The sequence below is a fragment of the Bos grunniens genome, chromosome 7, assembly GCF_055505025.1.
Source record: "Bos grunniens cultivar Pamir isolate PY7600 chromosome 7, Bosgru_T2T1.0, whole genome shotgun sequence".
In the NCBI taxonomy this organism is placed as follows: Eukaryota; Metazoa; Chordata; class Mammalia; order Artiodactyla; family Bovidae; genus Bos; species Bos grunniens.
Window position 1 is genome coordinate 50,063,865 of NC_141171.1, and position 24,446 is coordinate 50,088,310.

The window sequence follows — 24,446 nt, forward strand, 5'->3', positions numbered from 1 at the left end:
ACTTCTAAAAAGAGAGAAGATAGAACACTTTAGCAGTTAGGACAAATGATGGTAGCTGTCATTTTCATCATAGATTCAAATGCATCCTCCTTACTTGTAAAAAGAAGTCTGTCAAAGATACATTGTCCTGAGGGCAAGATCTTTAGACAATGCCACACAGCACGTGTGCACCAGTGGCTTTCATATAATGGTGAGCCCTAGCCCTTTGTCGTAGTTTGAGTCTTAAAATGATCATCCTCTAAGTCCATGGTGTCCTTTTTGAGTATTGAACCTCATGTAGTCTTTGGGAAGGTAGGAGTTTATCATACCAGGCCGGGAAGTGGCTCTAGAAAAATTATGTGTTGAACAGGAATTGTGGTACCTATTGTAGCTTTGGGTGACTACAAGTGTCTTTGCTTAACCTTTGCAACAGACTATGCTGATTTAGGCTGTGGATACTTAGGAAGTATCCACAAAGTTGATTGCAAAGTGTTTTTATGAAATAGAGGATATTATAAAGGCAAATGCCTTCTTAGAAAGCGTAAAAGTCCCTGAGGTTGTAGTGAGGGAAGACATTAAGGAAATGCCACACAGAACATGTGCACCAGCTGTTTAAGCATAATGGTGAGCCTCAACCCCCTGTCATAGCTTGAGTCTTGAAATGATGACTGATAATCAAAATCCAAGGGGTCCTGTTTCTAAATATTTAGCCTAATGTACTGTGCTACAGGGCATTTGAAGTGCTATGAGCTATTACTTGCAAATTCAAATTCCAAATGAGAAAAGAATTCTAGCAGGAAAAGTAAGCTGTCATATTGTACAAAGTTTCAATAAAGATGCAAACCTAAAACATAGATGAAGTTTCAGAAAAAAGCCAGTGTGGTGTCTCTAATGCTTAATTAGGAACTCATTTAGAAAGATGACCCATAAACAGTTAAGTCAGACTTTAAATTGAGTAATTGACTTTGGCCTTTCTAAGTCAGTTTTCTCTTACTGTTTGCACGTGTTGTAGTTACTTTAAAAACATTTAAATTATACTCTAGGACTCAGTTGATGACATTAATGTTTAAATTCTAGGGTCACACATAAAATAGAGTTGAAACAGTTGGTGGTCAGTTATGGTTATCACTTACATTTTTCTTCTGTGGTAGCAAATCCACATTTACTGAAGACTTAGTTTTCTCTGAGTAATTGCAGTAACATAGGAATACCAGAAGTACTCCCTTCCCATCTTGTTTATTGTTGGTGTCACTTAGCATATTCACCCAGATTTACCAAGCAAATGCTGGTAGTTGAAACCATGTTAGGAACCTCAAATCATTTTAACTGTGGATTATAATTATGGGATAGAGGAAATTGAGAAAGGACAGTTCACCTAAGATTGCATGTCTATAGAGTATTATAGTGAAATATTAATACAAACCTTTTGGGTTAAAGTCATGGAGCCCATGGACTTCAGCTTTATGCCCTAATAATCTGGGTCCTACGGTGGTCTTTGGGATGAGAAAGGGGAAACGAGATGTTCTGTACTTGGAAGAACAGGCTTCCACATCCTCACCTGGCTGGTTTGAGTAGTTTGTGGTTTTGAGATATCTGTGGTATCTCATCCCAATTTTGACAAAACTCTCTCAATGAACTTCTATAACTTAATAAAAAAGAAGTCCTCATAATAAATTTTGCTCTGTTTAAATGTCTCTTTATCTTTTGTATTTTAGTTGAAATAGGTATATCCATCTTAATAAGGTTGTAATCAAGATGTTAGTTTTCATGGTTTTGTTTTTTATTAGTGCTCTTCTAGATGCCTTACATGCGTTGTTCCATTTAATCCTCAAGGCATTTGTAAGAGAGCAAAATATTGCTCCTATTTTACAGAAGGAGAAAGTGAGTATGGAGAGTTTAAATAGGATCATAATAGTAAAAACTAGAGCTGGGGATTCAAATTCAGGTCTTTGTGTTTCGGGAAAGTTTGAACTCTCAGCTACTAAGCCATACTGTGTCCTTTGTGATGAACTTTCAAGCCAAACTGTTAATGAAAATAACATCTAATTAGCAGAAATTCTAACTTTTTAGAATTCACTGACAAATTTTTATGAGTAGAACCCATATTCTTGTTTTACTTTTGTAGGAACTGAAAGATGTGGGCCATCGTGATCAGATGGCTGCAGCCAGAGGAATCCTGCAGAAAAACGTTCCAATCCTCTATACTGCATCCCAGGCATGCCTACAGCACCCTGACGTTGCAGCCTACAAGGCCAACAGAGACCTGATATACAAGCAGCTGCAACAGGCAGTCACAGGAATTTCTAATGCAGCCCAGGCCACTGCATCAGATGATGCCTCTCAGCACCCGGGTGCAGGAGGAGGAGAACTGGCATATGCCCTCAACAACTTTGATGTAAGTTATACTTGGGAGGAGACTTCAGGCTTTTGATGATCCCTCAAAATTAACAGATTTGTGGGGAAATGTGATTAAGGTTTCTCATGATAGCTCAATTTCGACTTAGATTCGCAGTGTAAGTTGAAAGAAATTTTATGAACCATTATTCAACTTGATCTTGGCCTAAAGCATTTATCTTTTCTTCCCCCTCCCCTCCTGTCCCTTTTCACCGTCCCTTCTCTTTTCTTTTTTAGTTTTAGTTAAACTTCTGAATTTTTTTAATGTTGTGTTTCCTAAGAGGTCATTCTTGAGATATGAATTCAATTCATTTCAACCAAGATTTTAACCTTCTGGGAGATGTGAACCTATGGAAAATACAGAGGCAAAGTGCACTTAGGCTGTGTGCTCCAGGTACTCACAGTCTAGTGAGAGTTATAGACACATCATAAACGACTACAGCAAAAGTGCTGTCATCTTAATCTTATTTGCCTAGATACACTTCTCAATAACTAAATTGTAATAAAGACAAAATTTAATCAAGTAGGAGCAAATTTAGGATTAAAATACTTTGTTAGCATAAGGCCATATAATCACTTTTTATAAATGATGTCCCAGATATGTTCTGTGTATATATTCTGTGCACACACTATCCTATGTGTCAACTCTAATCGTAATTTTGGGGGATGTATTTTATGGTTTTAAATTTCTACCCACAATGCCTCATGGCTTCCAGTAGATGGCAGCAGTTCAAGATTTCTTTAAGTTTTTTTTTTGTTTGTTTTGAACCCAGCTGTTAATTTTTTTTTAAAAATTAGCATTAAGAGAAAATTACCTTCCAGGTGACAAGCATCCTTTCATAAGTAGGAATGCTTTGAAGTATAGAATAAATATAATAGAGTGCATTTTAACAGTTGTTGATATTTTTTTCCTTTGTCTCACCTCTGTACTTTGGCTTGGGTAAAGACAGTGTTACGCCAAAAGTCTATGATGTTAGAACTGAATTTTTACCCTGGAGCCTTAAACATTAAATGAACTTACAGCAAATTCTTAAGATATATCTTACAATTAACTGGCACTGTTGTTTTTCCCTTTCAAATTTGACAGTATTAGCTACTGGCCTCATTCAAGGCAATAAGGGTTACATTTTGCCCTAAGTTGAGTAGTATCTATTAGAGGTCACTTAACCTCTTCAGGGTACAATGAAACTTCATTCATAAAATGAGGGGGTTGGACTAAATGTTTATAGGTCTGTTGAAGTTCTGTGACTGTTAAAATCCTGTGACCATTCCTTCCTCCTTCCTATTGGTCATTGTGAAAAAGGCATTGTGTATTCAGTTTTGACCAGAGAAATAACTGCAGTAACTTAGTCTGGTAAGAAAAATGATCAGCTATAATGCAGGTTAATAATAAACTGAAGGAATCATATGTTCAGTTTTAAAATAGATGATTTTTTGGAAAAGAAAGAAGAAATGTATACTTATTGGAAAAGGGCAGGCTTTTTTTACAGGGGAAAAAAACTTGGCATTTAAATTGAAATCAATAAGAACATAGTCCCTATAAAGAAAAATAAAGGCAAAATATTTGTACAGACATTTACTGGTGTGAGGATGAATTATATCAAGTGGAAAGTCTATGGAAGGCCAGTAGATCCTGTCCTGCGACTGTTGATGTTAGACCTTGTACCTATAGCTTACTTGTGACCAGACTTTATTCATCAGTGGTAAATCTCAATTTGAGTGGAGTCGGGGGAGTAAAGGGGAGACAGAGGAAGGATTTATTCTTTTGGGGGTAATTGTATCTTAGAGAGTGGCTTTTTTGGGACAGATTACTGTCATCTCTTACAGAATTACCTGAAGGTCTTTGAGGTAATAAAGTCTCTTAATTTGGAATTAGCAGAATAAATTTGAGACTGAATCATTTATAAACTTTGAAATGTATAAGGTGAGGACAGTTGAAACTGATTATAAATGACTTTTCTGAAACCTTGAAGACAAAAGTCAGTGTTTTGTTTTTATTTTTTTTGTGTGATGAAACAGTTCTGTTACTATCATGTGACAGTTTTACACTCTGTACATAGAAAAAGAATGCTGATGTTTATTTTTCTTGTAATTCTCATTTGGTAACTTACTAGACCTTTAGATATTCATATTAAGTTGCATGAACATAATTTTTATGCTGACATATTTCTGTTTGCATTTGAGATATCATACCTTATTCAGACCCCTTCAGCTTGAAAGTATTGCTTCCAGTGCCTTTTTTAAGAAGTAATCCACCATTAGCCAACTTGTGTGGAATGCCCCTCATCTGTATAATGTATAAAGTTAACAAGTATAACTTTGTTTCAGGCATTGAAATTTTTTGTGTTATATGTTGGTGTTTCTAAACAGCATTTTCCTCACCTTCTTGAATACTGGAGGAAATAGAGATGACACTAATAGTCACTAACGCTTCCTTTGCAGAAACAAATCATTGTGGACCCCTTGAGCTTCAGCGAGGAGCGCTTTAGGCCTTCCCTGGAGGAGCGCTTGGAAAGCATCATTAGTGGGGCTGCCCTGATGGCTGATTCGTCCTGCACACGTGATGACCGGCGTGAGAGAATCGTGGCAGAGTGTAATGCTGTCCGCCAGGCCTTGCAGGACCTACTCTCGGAGTACATGGGCAATGTGAGTAAGAGGAATTTTCTCTGACAGGTGTTGGTTCTGAGGTGTTTTTCAAAACTTTCTTTGGAGTAACAAGAGTTTTCTGTAGTAAGTGTTGGGTCTGAGGTATTTTAACTGTAAGTGTCAAATGTGTTTTTAGCTTATTGATTTTTGGGTGGAGTAAAATTTTTAAAGGAATGGATAGATAGCTTACTGTGTGTCCCCTTTCTCCTCAACTTTTTAGTGTGAAAAATTATAAGCTTATAGAAATCATACAGTAAACCCTTTATCTAGATTCACCAATTAACAGATAAATATGTTTGTGTGTATAAATATATGTTGTGTGTGTGTGTATGTGTGTATATACACCCCTTTTTTCTATGCAACATTTGAAAGTAACTTGCAGAAATTGTATTTCTTCACCTTTGTCTACATATTTCAGCATGTGTCTACATGGATAGTAACCTTCAACACCCCTGAAATTCTTTTACCACATCTAGGTGACCATATAATTTTGAGCAAAAGGGAATATTGAAAATATTTATAACAGATGAAGTTTCTTGAATGAACTGTATACAATGTGATAAGACTAGGTTTTTGCCAAGTAGAGCAAAGTAGGACATGACTGAGCAACTGAACTGAACTGTTGTGTTAGGTGAAGTGAGTAGTGTTTTTGAACTTTAAGATTTGTGTTTAAAAACCAATACTGTGAAATTTAACACTTTTTTTTTTTTGCTGTGGAAAATACTGTACTTGTTTTCTCTATCAGTAATGTCTTTTTTACTTCCTTAATACTTTTCCATTTCAATTATTTAATGCTGGTTTAGGGTTACTATAGTTTAGATCTTGTACCCAATATTTTACTGTGGCAAAGAAGGAATAAATTAAATAAAAATTATAGAGAATCATTTTAAAGGGAAGAAGGACAATGCAAATTATTTCTAACTAGTGATTTTTGTCTACTTAATAGTTTTCAGGAGAAGATCTTTGGTACTTTCTCGTATGTTCATTTGCCATACATCTTGTTTGTTCATTTATATTCTTACATAAGTGAACATATAATGGTGGGTCATGATGGAATTCCTGGGGTGAAAATGAATGTTTATCTTGTTTCTACCATATTGCGAAATTAGTCAAGCATATTGAATTTTTTTAAGCCATTGCCATGTTTTGATCGTACGCAGTCTACCTCAGAAAAATGAGATTAGAGGCTTAGTTAAATCAGATGGAAAAAGCAGTTGATAAGTCAACAGTGAAAATGTGGGACACATTTAAAAACCCATACGTAAGCCTGGAAATCAGAAAATGTAAAAAATGAATAATTTGAAGACTAACTCACGATACTGGAGTCTTAAAGAGGGAAACAAAGGCCTTAAGGCATGTATGTGAATCAGTTCCCTGCTATCATGTGCAGTGCTGAAGTGATGTGAAAGTGTCTAATAGTTATGATTGGGAAGCCACTTTAAAAACAGCCTTTGTAGGGGAGAGTATGTGATAAATCTGTTCTCGTTGCTCCATACCAGAGCTTCCTAACCAGTCTAAAAAAATATTCCTTCAGTCCTAGGTTTGGTCAGGTCTCGGGCTAGTCACCTCTGGTTGTGAATCACCTCCTGGATTCTTTTAAATAGTACTTTCTATTTTGTGCCATGAATGTAAGTAAAAGTGGGAGATATTCATTTATGCTGAAGATATGGGGATCATAACAGCCATCTTACATAACATCTTACTATGTAAGTGAAAGCTAGAACAGTGATTGATGTTGGGCAGAATTTAAAGGATTATGATGGGGTTTTTGAAGGGAATTATGTCAAGAATCAGAAATACATTTTAGAAAAAAATTTTCTGAGCATGTTTCTCCTGAAGATAAAAATATTTTAATAGTTCGCTTGAATTGACTCACATAACAGTGATCAGGCTGTGTCCTGTCCAGAAGTATTGGAGTGAGGATAAAGTGGGAGGGCAGTGAAGCACATTTGAAGAAACCTTAGGGTAAAAGGATCTGCAAGAAGCAGAATCAACTGGGGATAGGGTTTACTTATTCATGAAGCATTCGAAAACCTCCAGTGACAGTCAGAACTTACCTGGCAGTATCTTCTTGTCACTCAGTTTATACTGTGTGTCATCTGCAGAGTAGTGTGCTGGGCACTGTGTAAGAGGAGGAATGAGGCTCTGGTCCTTCCCTTCAGAAATGTACAGCATCTCTACAGTACATTTTTTGTGAGTGCCATCATAGGTTTTACTAAAATACCATGGGAATTGGAAGGAGGGTGAGTTTATTTCTAGCTGGGAAACCTGAGGCAATTTATCAAGTATTTATTTTATAGTCTTTGCATTGAGCTTTATCTTGATTTTTAAAAAATGACTCACTTTCAGTTTTGATTATTTCTTTTGAAAAATATTAGATGAGTAATTATGGTATATGGAGAATTGGGACAGTTTGGATTAATTAAAACTGGTTTAGTACATAAAACTTGCTGATGGAGTGGTAAAAATCCAGAAAGGCTCATGTATTTTTATTTTTTCCTCTTGAATTCTCCCAGTCATGTCATAATTTTTATAGATACATACTTCAAAAATTTTGTTGTAATTTCTTGAGCCTGCCTTCTTCATCCTGTGTTGCCACTTAACAAGTTACACTGGTGTTTCCTCTGAGGCAATGATTCTTTTTAATAAAGTTTTATTTTCAAAATGTACAGTTGATAAGATAGGGCAGTGGTTCTTAACCTTGGATGGAAATTAGAATCCTTGGGCAATTTTTAGAAATCCTGACGTCTAGATTGTACCCAAATTAAGTCACAATTACCAGATTCAGTTCCAGGCATCAGTATTTTTAAAAGTTCCCCAAGAGATGCCAATGTACAGGTAAGGTGGAGAAACTGCTAAGATGGTTTATTACATTTGTCCTTTTTTGTCTCCATTGCCATTGTCTTATTCCAGGCTCTATTCACTTTCTCCATTTCCAGTTTGTTCTACCTGCTCAGGTCAGTCTGAGCTTATGCGATCAGTAGGACATTGTTTATTATGTTTTTGAAATTCCCTTCCTACTTGATTAAATCTAACCTGCTCTTCATTCAAGGCTGACATTCTGTCCCCACCCTCCCAACCACCCCCCGCCACCCCCATCTCTTTGCTGAAGGCCATTTCACACTACACCATTCTATATTATTTCTTGCTACTTGAAGCAAGTAGCACTCAATTGTTCCTTGAATTGTTGCTTAATTGTATTTCCTTTATCTGTGCAATTTCTGCAGCTGGGTTTTAAAGTTTTTGAAAGATGGGCCTATTTTTAAAATATTCTTTCAGGGTCCAGTGTAATGCTAGAAGAGATACTCAGTAGGTGCTTGCTTCATAAGAACTCATGCTGACTTGGGAAAAATGGATAAAGTGAACAGTTTGGGATATTCTTGGTGCTAGGGATACATTAGTGAAAAAAATAAAGATTCTTGTTCTTATTGGTCACATTCTAGAGCATTATGGAGGAGGAGGCCATGGGTGGTTTACCCCTGCTTCTGGTATATTTTTCAGTTTTTCAGTATACAGATGACATTTTTGAAAAAAATTAGATACTCTGAAATAAGCTGTGAGGGTAAATGATTATAAGGTGAGGGCCCAACTCTCTTTTAAAGGCTCCGAGGGCCGGAAGGTCAGCAGCCTTAATGCTGCTTCTTGCATTGTAAGTTTGGAGAGTTAAGAGATGATGTTAGATCTGTTGCTGACTTATTCTGAAGCTTTAAGAAACATTGATGTTAAAAATGATTCATTTGACCCCTGCTTACTTAACATTATGGAAATACTTCAGATGCCTGACAGTAGAGGGTTTTTGACTGTTCAGTGGATGTCTGTAGTTTCACAAATGACTTCCCAGGTTTCCTTGATATGAAATGTGGTTATTGTGGTTAAGTTTAATTTATTCTTGCTTTATCAACCTAAGGTTATTCTGCCTGTGAGGATTCTAGGGAAAGAAAAACGGCCTGGATGGGTTTAAAAGTGAATGGATTGAAATTGAAATGTAATTGAATTTGAAAAAAGTTATTGCCACTTTGTTTATTTTTTCTAATTGAAAGTCACACATGTGCATTAAATGATTGAACCACCATGGCTACTAACATTTAGGTATATGTATTTCCAGTTTGTCCATTTTCTTGTATGCATTGTTTTCTAAATTTTAAAATAATGTTTTAACCCTCTTAATATTCTCTACATAGTCATAAGATATTCATAGAATGTTCAAACTGTTAAGTTAATGGGACATCAGCATGGATGGACCTGGAGGATATTATGCTGAGTGAAATAAGCCAGACACAAAGGACAAATCCTCTATGATCCCACTTCCATGAGGTTCCTAAGAGTTGTTAAATTCATAGAGACAGAAAGGAGAGTGGGAGTGCCAGGCACTGGGGGAGATGGGAATGTTGAGTTACTGTTTAATGGGAACAGAGTTTCCGTTTGGGAAAATGAAAAGTTCTGGAAATGGATGTGGTGATGGCTACACAGTAATATAAATGTTCTTCAGACTTGTGATCTATATGCTTAAAATTGACTAAGATGGTAAATGTTATGTTATGCAATTAACATAATAAAAATAATAATGAACAAAATGAAAAAACAATTAACCTGAATGTTAATTGTTAAATGTTAACAATTTTAAATTTAACAGTGTTAAATGTTAAACCAGGGTTTAACCTGGTTAACAGGTTAAAACCGGCTACTAGTTCAACATGTTCAAATTTGTTTCTTAAATGTGTAGTTGACTTTGGAGCCCAATTCTGTGTTATAATAATCTCTGAAGATATTTCAGTGCCAGTGAAACACCTCCTTCTGAAGAGCTCTGTACTTGGTACAGCTGAATTCTTTATTTCACACTCTTCCTTCTGCTAAGGGATATGCTGATCTTTAATGTGGTTCTTTCTTCCTTTGTTAGGCCATGCGCTTTGAGTTTTTCCCAATAGTAGAATTTATTAGGACCAAATGTTTCTATTACCATACTCACATTCCCCTCAATAAACAAGTGAACAACCCTTCCCCCGCACCCAAAACCCTCTTGCCCCCCAGTCTGAAAATTCTTCACACAATGTCTGAAACATAAAAGACCTCAGTCTTTGAAATGAATTCCATGTGGGTGTGTTTTGTTTGTTTTTTTGCCACACGCACAGTTTATGGGATTTTAGTTCCCTCACTAGGGAGCAAACCTAGTACCTCTGCAATGAAAGGGCAGAGCCCTAACCATTATACCACTAGGGAATTCCCAGAATCCCACTTGGTTGGGAGCTTAGCAGTCTTGTCTAGCAGTTCAGTCGTGTGCTGAGTTACTAGAATTAGACTTTGTAATTGGTGAGAAGAAGTACATGTCTTGGGCTTGAGTAGCTTTAGCTTGGTTCCATCCAGTGTGGTAACCAGTAGGCATATGTGTCTATTGAGCACTTAAAATGTGACAGATCCAAATTGAGATGTGCTGTGAGTGTAACTATACACCAAATTTCCAAGACATACTTCACTGAAAAAGCTGTAAATACCTCTATCTCATTGATAATGTTTTGGATATATTGGGTTAAAATTCGTTCTTAAACTTATTTTTTTACCTGTTTCTTTTTATCTATGGCTACTTGAAAATTTTAGATTACATATGTAGTTTTTATTTCTTGCTTGCCTTATATTTCTCTTGGATAGTTACAACTACTGGATAGCCAACCAGTTAAGAGGAGTAGCTAAAGAGTTAAGCCATCAACTTCTTCCTTCAGTGTCTGGATAGTAACTTACATAGTAGCTATTATAGCTTGTATTTTTTTATACCTTAAACTAGTTTTAGACAGAATAAAATTGGTACAGCTTGAGACCTGGTGAGGATGATGTTGTTTAAGGTTAAATTTGTCTTTGTTCTTGCCCTGAAACATTGGAGACAGTGACTTTAGGACCTTTAAAGAGTAATGAAGTAGCTAGACATTTTTTGTATTGGACTGGGCCTGTATTTGAGGGGTTTGATTATGTTAACATATCAGGTATAAAATTTTTATCTGATTAAGATAATAGATATGAAATGTATGAATAAGGTGCAGTTAATGTTCGCTCTCAAAGATATATTGTTATTGCAGTGAAGGGAAGCACTTAATCAAATGCTGATCTCTTCTCAGTTTTGCAAATGCTTTCCTGGAACCACTTTAGCAGAGCCAGAGCTTCCAAGCTTTGGAAGGACTCTTTGAAGAGCTTGTTACTGCGTTATTTTGTGGCTACATTTTCTAATTTTCAGAATTAGAATAGGTTATTTTATTTCTGATTATGAAGTTCTCTGTTCATTATATATCACCATTTTTGGTACTAGCATGCCAGACTTCATTTGGACTGTGTGTGTATGTACACATTTATCTGTTCTTATTATTTTTTTGATAGCAGAACTAAGGATTATTGTAATATTATAGTGCTTACCATATACTGGTCATTGTGCTGAGAGACATATATTATTACCTGTTTGACTACCATAGTAACCCTTATTGAATTGTTACTTGCTCAGAAATGTGTAATCATATAGCTGCGGTTTGAACTCATATCCCTGTGATCTGAAAATCTGAACACTTACTACTTTTATTATAATGCATCTTTGTAAGTCAGAAAATATGACTTTATACCATCATCTTTAATAATCATGGAGTTTTTCACTGTATAGCTCTATAAATGAAACTTATTACCGAAATACTTCACAGTAAATAAGGTAAACCCAGGTCTTGTATAGCTGCTTGAAGTGAGCTGAACAAGAAAAGAAAGCTCTTTTAGAGTATCCTGCAAAGCTAGACTCTCTGGTGTTGCTTGATGTCATGGATGTTTCAGTTGGTTCTATGATATGCAGCTATAGGGCCTGAGTTTTGTTATATAATATGCTACGATTTCCATCTTTGTGTGAACCCTTGGGTTTCCTGCAGTAGACTCTTCCCTGTATTGCTAGTCCATAGTTCTGTAGCTGTATGATTTTATTGATTTGTTAGTGTAAGCTTCAGAGAAGGCAGTGGCACCCCACTTCAATACTCTTGCCTGGAAAATTCCATGGATGGAGGAGCCTGGTGGACTACAGTCCATGGGGTCGCTAAGAGTCAGACACGACTGAGCGACTTCACTTTCACTTTTCACTTTCATGCATTGGAGAAGGAAATGGCACCCCACTCCAGTGTTCTTGCCTGGAGAATCCCAGGGACAGGGTGCCTGGTGGGCTGCCGTCTACGGGGTTGCACAGAATCGGACACGATTGAAGCGACTTAGCAGCAGCAGCAGCAGTGTAAGCTTTTCTGTGATCTGCCTAGCATATTTGAAGAATTTAGGTATAAATAGATGTTGCATTGAATGCAAAATTCAAGCATGTGTAGGACTTCTTCCTCTTGATATTTATGTAATTTGGAAAGCATATTTGTCAAAAATTGTATGATTTTCTTGTGGTGTGAGATGAGAGGTTTAAAAGACCTTAAGTCTGAGGAAGATGTCTCTAGTTGTATTTTATGTTGCTTTCTAAGAGGTTTGAGGTACTTCTAGCTATGCCACTCTGGCATTATGATTTGCAGTATTTAACAGGCAAGATCGTAACCTTTTGTACACAGAAAGATGCATGTTTATATATTAGATAAAATGGCACTGGCTTAATGGAGCAGTAGTGGAGCAGTCTCTTGAAATTAGGATGATGGAGCAGGCCCAGAAGCCTGTCCAGTGTCAGGCTGCAGATGCATTGAGTTTTAGCCTTTACCTTAACAATGTGATTCTTTTTTTTTTGAGGTAATGATTCATTTAGGACTAGTTTGACTGAGAGAGTGAGTTGTTGGAGGGAGGAGGGTACTTTGTTTACTACAGTATATACTTGTAGCAAGTCTTGATCAAAACAATCAGTTAGGAACAGTGTTGGTCTGAAGAAGACCTTTAATGGTGCCCTTTCGGAGGGAACAGGCACTCTGGTCAGAGATACGTGTAACACACCAACTTACTGTGATCTAGGAAAGGCTGCCAAAGATGTCTTCAACAACGGATATGGATTTGGCATGGTCAAAATAGATCTGAGAACCAAGTCATGTAGTGGAGTGAAATTTTCTACTTCTGGTCATGCTTACGCTAATAAAAGGAAAGCATCAGGCAACCTAGAGACCAAATACAGGATCTGTAACTGGACTGACCTTCACCCAGAAGTGGAACAGACAGAAATAGAAATCACTTGGGAGAATAAGTTGGCTGAAGGGTTGAAACTGACTTCTGATCCCATATTTGTACCGAACACAGGAAAGAAGAGTGGGAAATTGAAGGCCTCGTATTAATGGGATTGTTTCAGTTTTGGCAGTAATGTTGATATAGATTTTTCTGGACCAACCATCTGTGGCTGGACCGTGTTGGCCTTTGAAGGTTGGCTTGCTGGCTATCAGATGAGTTTTGACTCAGCCATATCCAAACTGTCACAGAATAATTGTGCCCTGGGTTACAAGGCCGCAGACTTCCAGCTGCACACTCATGTGAATGATGGCACTGAGTTTGGAGGGTCGATCTACCAGAAGGTGAATGAGAAGATTGAAATGTTGATAAACCTCGAGTAGACAACCGGCAGTAACACCACCTGCCTTGGCATTGCTGCTAAGTACAAGCTGGACTGTAGAACTCTCTCTGCTAAAGTAAACAATGCCAGCCTGATGGGACTGGGTTACACTCAGACCCTTTGACCAGGAGTGAAACTGACCCTGTCAGCTCTAATCAATGGAAAGAACTTCAATGCAGGAGGGCACAAGGTCAGACTGGGATTTGAACTAGAAGCTTAATGTGGTTTTGAATAAAGCATCAGCTTTGTTCCTGGAGGTGAAGAGAAATGAACCCACTATGTTTTGACCTTAAATTTCAGAAAGTGTGAACGTTTTATTCTTCCAAACAATTGTAATACTCCTGTAATCCTGCCCACACTGAAGCTTAGGTACCGAGTCCACCTTAAGGGAGGTGCTTGAAGGCATGCCTGGAGGTTGTCATGTTCGTCCACATTTCAGTTCAGTTCCTCAGTGTTCTTTTCAGTGTGTTCTGCAGTGATGGTGTAGTGTCATGTTACAAAGGAATTGACCATACCCTCTAGTTGTCCATCATGTCCTGCATGTCCCACACCACTTTTTCATGATCTGGTAATATATTGATCTCTGTAGAAATCTTTGGTTTTGCATCAGAGTAAAATAAACCCATCACATTTTGGGCGGGGGGGGGGGGGTAGTCAGTTATCTCTGTGATAGGGTTTGCATTATCCTTTTTCTTCAACTATTTGTCAGTGATATTTGACCTTGAAAGTATCAGATCAGATCAGATCAGTCGCTCAGTTGTGTCCGACTCTTTGCGACCCCATGAATCGCAGCATGCCAGGCCTCCCTGTACATAACCAGCTCCCGGAGTTCACTGAGACTCACGTCCATCGAGTCAGTGATGCCATCCAGCCATCTCATCCTCTGTCGTCCCCTTCTCCTCTTGCCCCCAATCCCTCCCAGCATCAGAGTCTTTTCCAGTGAGTCAACTCTTCACGTGAGGTAGCCAAAGCACTGGAGTTTCAGCTTTAGCATCATTCCTTCCAAATAAATCCCAGGGCTGATCTCCAGAATGGACTGGTTGGATCTCCTTGCAGTCCAAGGGACTCTCAAGAGTCTTCTCCAACACCACAGTTCAAAAGCATCAGTTCTTCGGTGCTCAGCCTTCTTCACAGTCCAACTCTCACATCCATACATGACCACAGGAAAAACCATAGCCTTGACTAGACGAACCTTTGTTGGCAAAGTAATGTCTCTGCTTTTGAATATGCTATCTAGGTTGGTCATAACTTTCCTTCCAAGGAGTAAGCATCTTTTAATTTCATGGCTGCAGTCACCATCTGCAGTGATTTTGGAGCCCAGAAAAATAAAGTCTGACACTGTTTCCTGATCTATTTCCCATGAAGTGATGAGACCAGATGCCATGATCTTCGTTTTCTGAATATTGAGCTTTAAGCCAACTTTTTCACTCTCCACTTTCACTTTCATCAAGAGGCTTTTGAGTTCCTCTTCACTTTCTGCCATAAGGGTGGTGTCATCTGCATATCTGAGGTTATTGTTATTTCTCTCGGCAATCTTGATTCCAGCTTGTGCTTCTTCCAGTCCAATGTTTCTCATGATGTACTCTGCATGTAAGTTAAATAAGCAGGGTGACAATGTACAGCCTTGACGTACTCCTTTTCCTATTTGGAACCAGTCTGTTGTTCCATGTCCAGTTCTGACAGTTGCTTCCTGACCTGCATACAAATTTCTCAAGAGGCAGGTCAGGTGGTCTGGTATTCCCATCTCTTTCAGAATTTTCCACAGTTTATTGTGATCCACACAGTCAAAGGCTTTGGCATAGTCAATAAAGCAGAAATAGATGTTTTTCTGGAACTCTCTTGCTTTTTCCATGATCCAGCAGATGTTGGCAATTTGATCTCTGATTCCTCTGCCTTTTCTAAAACCAGCTTGAGCACCTGGAGGTTCGCGGTTCACATATTGCTGAAGCCTGGCTCGGAGAATTTTGAGCATTACTTTACTAGCGTGTGAGATGAGTGCAACTGTGAGGTAGTTTGAGCATTCTTTGGCATTGCCTTTCTTTGGGATTGGAATGAAAACTGACCTTTTCCAGTCCTGTGGCCACTGCTGAGTTTTCCAAATTTGCTGGCATATTGAGTGCAGCACTTTCACAGCATCATCTTTCAGGATCTGGAATAGCTCAACTGGAATTCCATCACCTCCACTAGCTTTGTTCGTAGTGATGCTTTCTAAGGCCCACTTGACTTCACAATCCAAGATGTCTGACTCTAGGTCAGTGATCACACCATCATGATTATCTGGGCTGTGAAGATCTTTTTTGTACAGTTCTTCTGCGTATTCTTGCCACCTCTTCTTAATATCTTCTGCTTCTGTTAGGTCCATACCAGTTCTGTCCTTTATCGAGCCCATCTTTGCATGAAATGTTCCTTTGGTATCTCTGATTTTCTTGAAGAGATTCCTAGTCTTTCCCATTCTGTTGTTTTCCTCTATTTCTTTGCATTGATTGCTGAGGAAGGCTTTCTTATCTCTTCTTGCTATTCTTTGGAACTCTGCATTCAGATGTTTATATCTTTCCTTTTCTCCTTTGCTTTTCGCTTCTCTTCTTTTCAGAGCTATTTGTAAGGCCTCCCCAGTATAGAATTATAAATTTTAGAATTCGAAAGTAACATTAGTTATCATAGTGTAGGGTTGACAAACTTATCAGTTAAAGTCTTGCCTGCCATCTATTTTTGTAAACTTCATTGGAACATAGCCACACTCATTTGTTTACTTATAGTCCATGGCTGCTTTTCCACTGCAGTGACATAGTTAAGTTGTTGTGACAGAGATGGAATGGGCCTAAAAGCCCACAATATTTGCTATCTGGCCCTTTACAGAAGTTTGCCAAGCTTTAAATCTAGTCCAGCCAACTAATTTTTTGAAGGTTTTAAAATACAAACTCAGTTTTTCTTATTGGATTATTATATAATCCAATTATTATATAAGTATATAATTATTATATAATCCAATTTTTATATAATCTTATATTATTTAGGGTATATATTTCTTCTTAGATAAATTCTTAAAGTTAGTGGCTTTTAAGGAATTTTATCCATTTAATCAAGTTTTATATGAGAAACTTGTTTGTAGCAGTCTCTTATTATCCCTTCAGTGTTTGTGGGGAGTCTATAGCCATATTCTGTAATTCATTTCTAGTGTAGGTAATTTGTGTCTAGACTCTCCATTTTCTTTGCCAGTCTTGCTGTAGGTTTATCAATTCTATTTATCTTTTGAAAGAACCAGCTTTTTATGGTTTCATTGTGTGTGTGTTTTTCCTCCGTTATTTTTAATTTCACTGATTTCTGTTCTTCATTGTTTCTTCTGTTTCCTTTAGGTTTATTTTGTTCTTTTTCTAGTTCCTTGAGGTAGGAAATTAGGTTATTGACTTGAGACCTTTTCTCTTTTTTAGTGTTAAGATTTAGGGCAGATTTCCATATAAGCCCCGCTTTGTCTTCATATTTCATTTTTGTTTAGTTTAAAATGTTTAAAAATTTTCCTTGAGTTTTATTCTTTGACCAATGGATTATTTGGAAGTACATTATGTTTAGTTTCCAAGTATTTTCTTGTTCTATTTCTGTTACTGATTTCTTGTGTATGTGTGTGCACAGTCGTGTCTGACTTTTTGTGACCCCGTGGACTGTAGCCCACTCTTCTCCTCTGTTGGGTGGGTTGCCATTTCCTACTCTAGGGGATCTTCCCGACCCAGGGATCGAATCCTTATCTCCCACGTTGACAGGCGGATTCTTTACCTCTGTGCCGCTTAGGAAGCCTTTACTAATTCCTAGCTTAATTCAAATTCAGTATGGTCAGAGAACATATTTTGCGTGACTTTAGTATTTTTAATTACTTATTGAGATTTGTTTTATGACCCAGTAGTGCTACCTTTGTGATGTTCTATCTGTACTTGACTATGGGGTTTTTTTTTTTGCTATTGTTGGTTGGAGTGTTCTTTTAATATATATGCTAATTAGATTCAGGTTGATGACATTGACTGATTCAGTTGGTTTAGTACTTCTGTACCTTGATTGTTTGTTTATTTGTTTATTTAGAGTCTGCTTGTTCTGATAGTTACTGAGACAGATAGAGCCCTGTCTGCCAACTATAATTGTGACTTTGGCCCTTTTTCATTTCAGTTCTCAAGATTGCTACTCTGTATTCTCTCCAGGGTTTTTAGTTGCATTCATTGGGATAGACAGGGTAGAATGTGTTTACCCCATCTTAATCAGAACTAAAACCAATCACCTATTTTCAAAACAGCCTAAAACCTGGAGGTAACTTGGCCCTGATCATACCCAGGTAAGAGTAGTTAAGATTAGAATTGAGACTTCTGATTTTTAGTCCAGAGCTATTTTTGGTGGTCCCTTTCGTATGTAATGCCGAGGATGGTAGGTAATAATGCTTACATCGAATAGGTATCATTAAAGCTTGATCCAGGATAGCTGTTTTCTCAGCTGTGAGACAGCCATTAATAGCTGCCCTTCTGCCTGACTTTGTTAGAAGGCACAGAGAACCATTCAAGAACAAGCAAAATGAAGAAGATGGGAAAACTGATGGTGGCAATGCAAAATATCAAAACGCCTTGAGAGAAAAGAGCATTAAATGAACTGTAGCCTGGAACAAGGTGAACAGGGATCTGGGTCGTCAGTGACTGAAGCTGCTGTCCTGTCTTCTTGGCTCTGCGTGATATCTTGGTTTCTTGCTCTGTCTATAGCAGAGAGCCAAAACAGCAGTCTCCACCCTCAGTCTGCATGATCTTGTAGTTCAAGCATCTAATCTTAGCTGACAGAGGATCTTATTCCCACCCCACCTCATTTGAGTGTGGAAAGGAAAAGGGATGCCATGTTTGACGTGAGCATAAAACTAGAAAATGCTGTGTATGTGTGTAAATTGGTATTGTTTTGGAAAATTAATAATACAGTTCCTCCTTCCTCATCTATTCTTTTTACTTTTGGCAAAGTTGTCATGTTGAGAATAAATCGATTCATTAAAAATAGTTTCATTGTTTAAATGTAGCAAATTAGGCTTTTTTTTTTTTTTTTAATAAAATAAGCCTGTTTGTCTAGAATACCCATATAGGACAAAATGTTAAATTAAAAGCTTATCAATCATAACTTTCTATCCTAATATTTTCTGTCCAATGATCTTAAAATTTTTTTTTTTTAATTTAAATTGGGTGTTTTAGAGGACCTAAGGTAGTTAGTTAAAAAGAACTCATTGAGTTTCCAGACTGTCCTTGCCAGAGAGAGATGTAGCCCTGGCTGCCAGGAAATTTCTTTCTGTGATTTCATGCCTGCTCTCTTGAAAGTTACTTTGGTTTTTGTATTTCTTCATCACAAAAATCAGTGGAATGTGATGTTTTTCTTCTCTGGATGTCCCTTTTATTTTTTATGTTGAATCTGTGTTCACATCAGATGACTGCTAAATAAGTACTTGACAGCTGATAATTTACTTATTTTAAAGTGGAATATTCAGTATTTAGAACCAGAGACTGCTAAGAACGGATTTTGTTTGGTCATTCTCTGAAAACAGCATAAGACCTTTTCATAATGGTGTAATTTGGAAATGTACCATAAAGAAGATATTTCACTTGAGTTGCTTTATGCTAAAATAATAACTAGTCAGTAAATTATCTTACAAGTATTATTTTCAGGTGGAGTGAAGTGATTGACCTCCTGGTTTTACTCCAGTTGCAGATATTCTAACTCCAGGTTTTATAATTTGCAGTTTGTACCTATAGATGCAGTGTGGCATCTGACTTCAAGGCTTCCTTGCTAATTGTTCTTTAAATTTAACTCCAGAACTTACTTATCCTGAATTACTTCTCCCTGCTTTGAAGGAGAATTATTGGTTTTGTAAACTCACATAAACTCATCCTCTAGGAATAAAAAGATCTGTGTTTTGACTTGCCCTTGTTTCTATATGAACATTGCATAACCTGAAATATTTTATAAGAAAAATTCTAGATGTTTGATCAGTGTACCCAACTATAATTTTTAAAGCTCCTGACAATAAATGCACTTGTTTCTGGGAAATAGATGTATGTGTTTATGTTGCCTTTAAGATTCTGTATTGGTGAAAATACTGGAAAATAGTTTTTTTAAAGTTGGTCATTTATAGGTACTCTTACTGAGTCACTTTTTTGGTGATAAAGGAATCCCTTGTCTCCTTAAACCTTTTCAAACATGGTTTATCTTAGGCTACCAAAATGTCTTAATTTAGGAAGTGGACTTCAAATCATTAGTAAGACATTTGTTGAATTTTTATGTTTCAAAGCAATATTGAACTTTGTAGCATTTACCAAAAACTTCCATTTAAAAGTGGAATTCTAATCATAGTGTTTGTTAAAACGGATTCCATTGACTAGCTCTTATTTGCTATCTGTAGAGCTTTCATTTTGGCAAACTCCAGAGCACGAATCAAACTTTTTTTTTTTTGACTTGGTTTTCCCTGCCAGTGCAAAGTTAATTATTTTCTTAAAACCACTCTGAATCAAGAATTACAGTAGTTTGGGAATTCTCTGGTGGTCCAGTGGTTAGGACTCTGCCCTACCACGATCCCTGGTTAGGGAACTAAGATCCCACCCATGCTGCTGCTGCTGCTAAATTACTTCAGTCGTGTCCGACTCTGTGCCAACCCCATAGACAGCAGCCCACCAGACTCCCCTGTCCCTGGGATTCTCCGGGCAAGAACACTGGAGTGGGTTGCCATTTCCTTCCCCAATGCGTGAAAGTGAAGTGAAGTTGCTCAGTCATGTCCAGCTCTTCGTGACCCCATTGTAGCCTGCCAGGCTCCTCCGTTCATGGGATTTTCCAGGCAAGAGTACTGGAGTGGGTTGCCATTGCCTTCTCTGCCCACCCATGAGGTATAGCCAGAAAAATAAAAAAGTTTTATTAGTTTTAGGGTTTTGATGATAAAGGCCAGTAACTGTATATTTGCAATTTGAGGTTTTGGACAAATGACAGTTCTTTTAACCCTCAAGATTTGACCATCCAGAGATGAACATAGGTTTATGATGAATGCCTTATGAAATAACATGATGTTGTAGATTTGTTTTAAAATACCCTACCCCAAAACTAACAAAACTATTATAAACAAGAAAGCAGAAAGTTGATGGCTGGTAATACTGCATAAGGAAGTTCTTTTTACTAGTCTTAATCTTTTTGGATGTTTGAAAAAATCCCATAATAAAAGTTAAAAGGCATATCTTATTATTATGGTTATTTGAGTAGATGCCGGCATATTAGATATTTAAGGGCACAGTCTTTGCCATGTCTTACAGCCTTTCTGTGGAGAAGGCAATGGCACCACATTCCAGTACTCTTGCCTGGAAAATCCCATGGATGGAGGGGCCTGGTGGGCTGCAGTCCATGGGGTCACTAGGAGTCAGACATGACTGAGCAACTTCACTTTCACTTTTCACTTTCATGTATGCATTGGAGAAGGAAATGGCAACCCACTGCAGTGTTCTTGCCTGGAGAATCCCAGGGACGGGGAGCCTGGTGGGCTGCCGTCTATGGGGTCGCACAGAGTCGGACACGATTGAAGTGACTTAGCAGCAACAGCGGCACAGCCTTTCTGAAGGCATTTGTTGGTCTTGCAGAGTCTAAAAGAGCTTGCTTTATTCTATCCAGCCCCCTTCTCAGTCCCCAGTTCTTAGGTTAATTAATTCTCTTGGGAATTTGTATGGAAAAATTAATGAGAAAACGATGCAGTTAGTAAATGAAAACTGAAGTAAGAACTTATGCCATTAAGTAGAGTCAAGGTCTTGAGGGGTCATGGCAAAATGAATTTGTGGGTGGGCAGCAGCTGTGAATTAGTTAGGCCCCATGGAGGGTAACGTTGGGTCAGGCATTTGAGACTGGAGAGTGGTGCAGCCAGTTAGGAGGATCCTAGGCTTCCTGTATTGCTTCTGAGGCCCGTTGCCCAGCTGTGCTTGGTTTCTTGTGCATTTGTCCTTGAAGTAAACCCTTTGTCACTGTATTTGATTTGAGTTCCTTGATTCTTTAAAAGGAGTGTAACTAGTGTAGTCATTGAATGATGCAGTGTTCTAGGCTAAATTGTTAGCAAGCACTTTTTTTAGAAGGTCAGAAATGGTTGTTACTTAATCATCTAGGCGTTCTGTAGTCTACTGTCTCAAGCATTATCACAGCCATTGCCCTCCCCTGAATCATAGTTTTAAAGCTCTATCATGTGTAGTAAGAAATTTTTGTTTATCTATACTTGACTGTTGTATAATTTAGTAGTGATGTTGCCTTTGTTGTTCACTAAACTTTGAACAGAATATAATAAATGACAGTAATTAGCCAGGCCTGCCCCCCCACCCCCCATCACATGACTTATCTCCTATAGACTTCCTACTGATTAAGAAGTTGCCTCAGCACAATTTTAGGTGGCTTTAACAGTATTTTGTTGGCCATAATGGTTTCAGATTCCTTGCTTTCACTGTTGATTATGAAAATACATGGCCTCTAGCTAGGGAACACGGTGCTTGAATATAAACATTCTTTGTACTGTTGCGTTCCCCCCTCTTTTTTTTTTTTTTTTAGCACTCTTTTTGTGGGCAAAAACCAGAATGAGGCAATCTGGCTTAGAAGAGATAATGCTGGTGCAATAAAGTTTTTTAAAAAAGCACAAATGAAATTATTTTATTATAAAACACTGGAGCAAGTCTAAGACTATACCAAATAGGGTATTCAAAGACAGAAAGACAAGGTTGGCATTGAAGAGTGGGTGAAGGGAGAAACAACAGTAATAGATATAGAATCAGCAATTAATTATTGTACAGGGGATGGCAAACCTGGCTTGATGGGAACGAAGAACCCTTAAGGTACCATTTCACAAGGAAGATTTGCTAGAAGCAGTCCTCTTTTCTCCTGTTAGTGGGTGGCTCGCTGACAGTTAGAGGTGTTGGGAAATGTTTGCTTTTTCCCCTTTAATTTGCACCAATGTAGAAAGTTACTATTCCAATTCTAGTGATAAAGGGCTTATGGAGAGAGGAGTTTTAATCATATTACTTTTATATTATAACATCTTTGATTGACAGCATTCTTGTAAGGTGGTTTTAGCCTTTGATATATTTCCTCAGGCCCCAAAAAATGATCTACTAAAGCAGAAAGGAATGAAACCATTGCATTTAGCCTCTAGACAGCGACACATTAAGGACTAATGACTGCCAAAAGGAAATGTCAGCCACTGAGCTAGTCTACTTTGTTGGCAGCCGAAAATCTGGTAAATCAAGTTTTTGGGGTGTATATTTAATGTGGGTGGAAGAAAAGAGTGTCTTACATTCTTTAAGGCCCTGTTAATTTTGGCACAGTTGGACTTGGAGCCCGTTTCTACTTTTCTAAACCCAAGAAAGGCACGTGCCATAGAATAAGGATGATTACTTATTATGTAGATAGTATTGGATAGACACATTTTAAAATGTGTTTGTAGGCTTTGTTTTTATGTATTTTTGTTTGTCGAGGGAATGTAGTTAAGAGTTGATTGCCTTGATACCCTTTTTCACAAACAGAAATTACCTGAAGAATGGATAAAATTGTGATTGTGGAGGTTTAAGGAACAAATTTAGACTGAATACTAAAAATTACTTTTAAGAAAAGGACAACAAATTTAGGGCATTAATACTTAAAACCAAGTATGCTCACTGTGTCCTGGATATTGAAACTTTAATGTTGATACTTAAATATTCACATCTAATGATTGGAAGAGTGATAGCTAAAGGGTATATACAGGGCTCCTTTTTAGGTGGTAAAAATGTTCTAATGGTAATGGTTGTATATATCTGTGAATATACTTTATAAAACATCAAGTGGTATACTTTACCTGGGTGAGTTATATATCAATTATGTCTTAATATATACATTATAATAAGTACATATATCTTAATACATATCTTAATAAAGCTGTTTAAAATAGTCACATGCTTTTTCACATGTATGTATCCTAATGATGTGATGAGTTTTTTAAATTATATTTTCTATAGATTGATGCAACTTGTTTATCCTGTGTGAAGCAGACTGTTTTCCCCGTTTTGAGGTGGGGCCTGTGTCTGTTATTGCCGTCAGAATGACTTTGGCCACATTAAAAGCCTACATTGTGTATTTAAGTTGGCCTCTTTAATTTTCTGGCTTTGTGTTGAACAAACTAATGGCTGTAATTTTCTGTGGCTATTTCATCTAAATTATGAATATGTCAAGTAAAGAATTGTTGAATCAAAAATAATTTTAAAAACTGAGAAATCAGATTGAACATGTGTCATTTCAGAGTGACTATTTTTATTTTTATTTCGTCTCTGAAAAAGTGGTGAATCTGTACAATATGCATATTGATGGCCCTTAAGCTATCACATTTTAAGTACTATGGACTTTTTAATGTGATGATTCTGCATATATATAATCACTAGAATTTGATTAGCTTAGAACTCTAAGAACTTTGAAAAGGAATCAGCTTTTGTATTAATTACATAGTCTTTTTAGAGTAAAAACTTTTTTTGATCACAGGAATATAAAGGATTTGAAGGAGGGATTTTGATAGAAATAGTGGTTCTCATTAAATTATATATATCTCATAGCTATGTTCTTGGCCCACTTGGCCCAAAAAAGATGTAGCAGAGGTTGTAAGTGAAGTGGCTTGTGTAAAGCAATATTACTTTGTTAGCCTATAATAGATTTTTTTTTTCCTTTGTGGGTTATTATTTGTAGATCAACCGTATGGCTCTTCAGTTTGTGTCAAACTGGCTTTTTCTGATCTTTGTGCTACACCTACCGAAACAGCATGGTTGCTGCTATAGGGTTTGCTTGTGGAGTTAAACTGCAGATCTGTCAGGTGAACCCAAGGGGCTTATGTATGGTAAAATTTAGGCAGAAGTTATCAGCCTTC

General features: G+C 37.4%; 1 protein-coding gene and 1 pseudogene across 7 annotated transcripts in view; both read left to right on the plus strand.

The window, feature by feature from the left end:
* The window catches only part of CTNNA1 (catenin alpha 1), a 344,567-nt gene that overhangs the window by 231,531 nt on the left and 88,590 nt on the right, over nucleotides 1-24,446 (plus strand). For all 7 annotated transcript variants that reach the window (XM_086411845.1, XM_086411843.1, XM_086411841.1 and 4 more), the window contains 2 exons: nucleotides 2,105-2,374; nucleotides 4,816-5,019. In XM_086411845.1, coding sequence (XP_086267971.1) covers nucleotides 2,105-2,374; nucleotides 4,816-5,019 — 474 coding nt within the window. The remainder of the gene's footprint in view (nucleotides 1-2,104; nucleotides 2,375-4,815; nucleotides 5,020-24,446) is intronic.
* Nucleotides 12,873-13,904, plus strand: LOC147369452 (non-selective voltage-gated ion channel VDAC3 pseudogene; annotated as a pseudogene).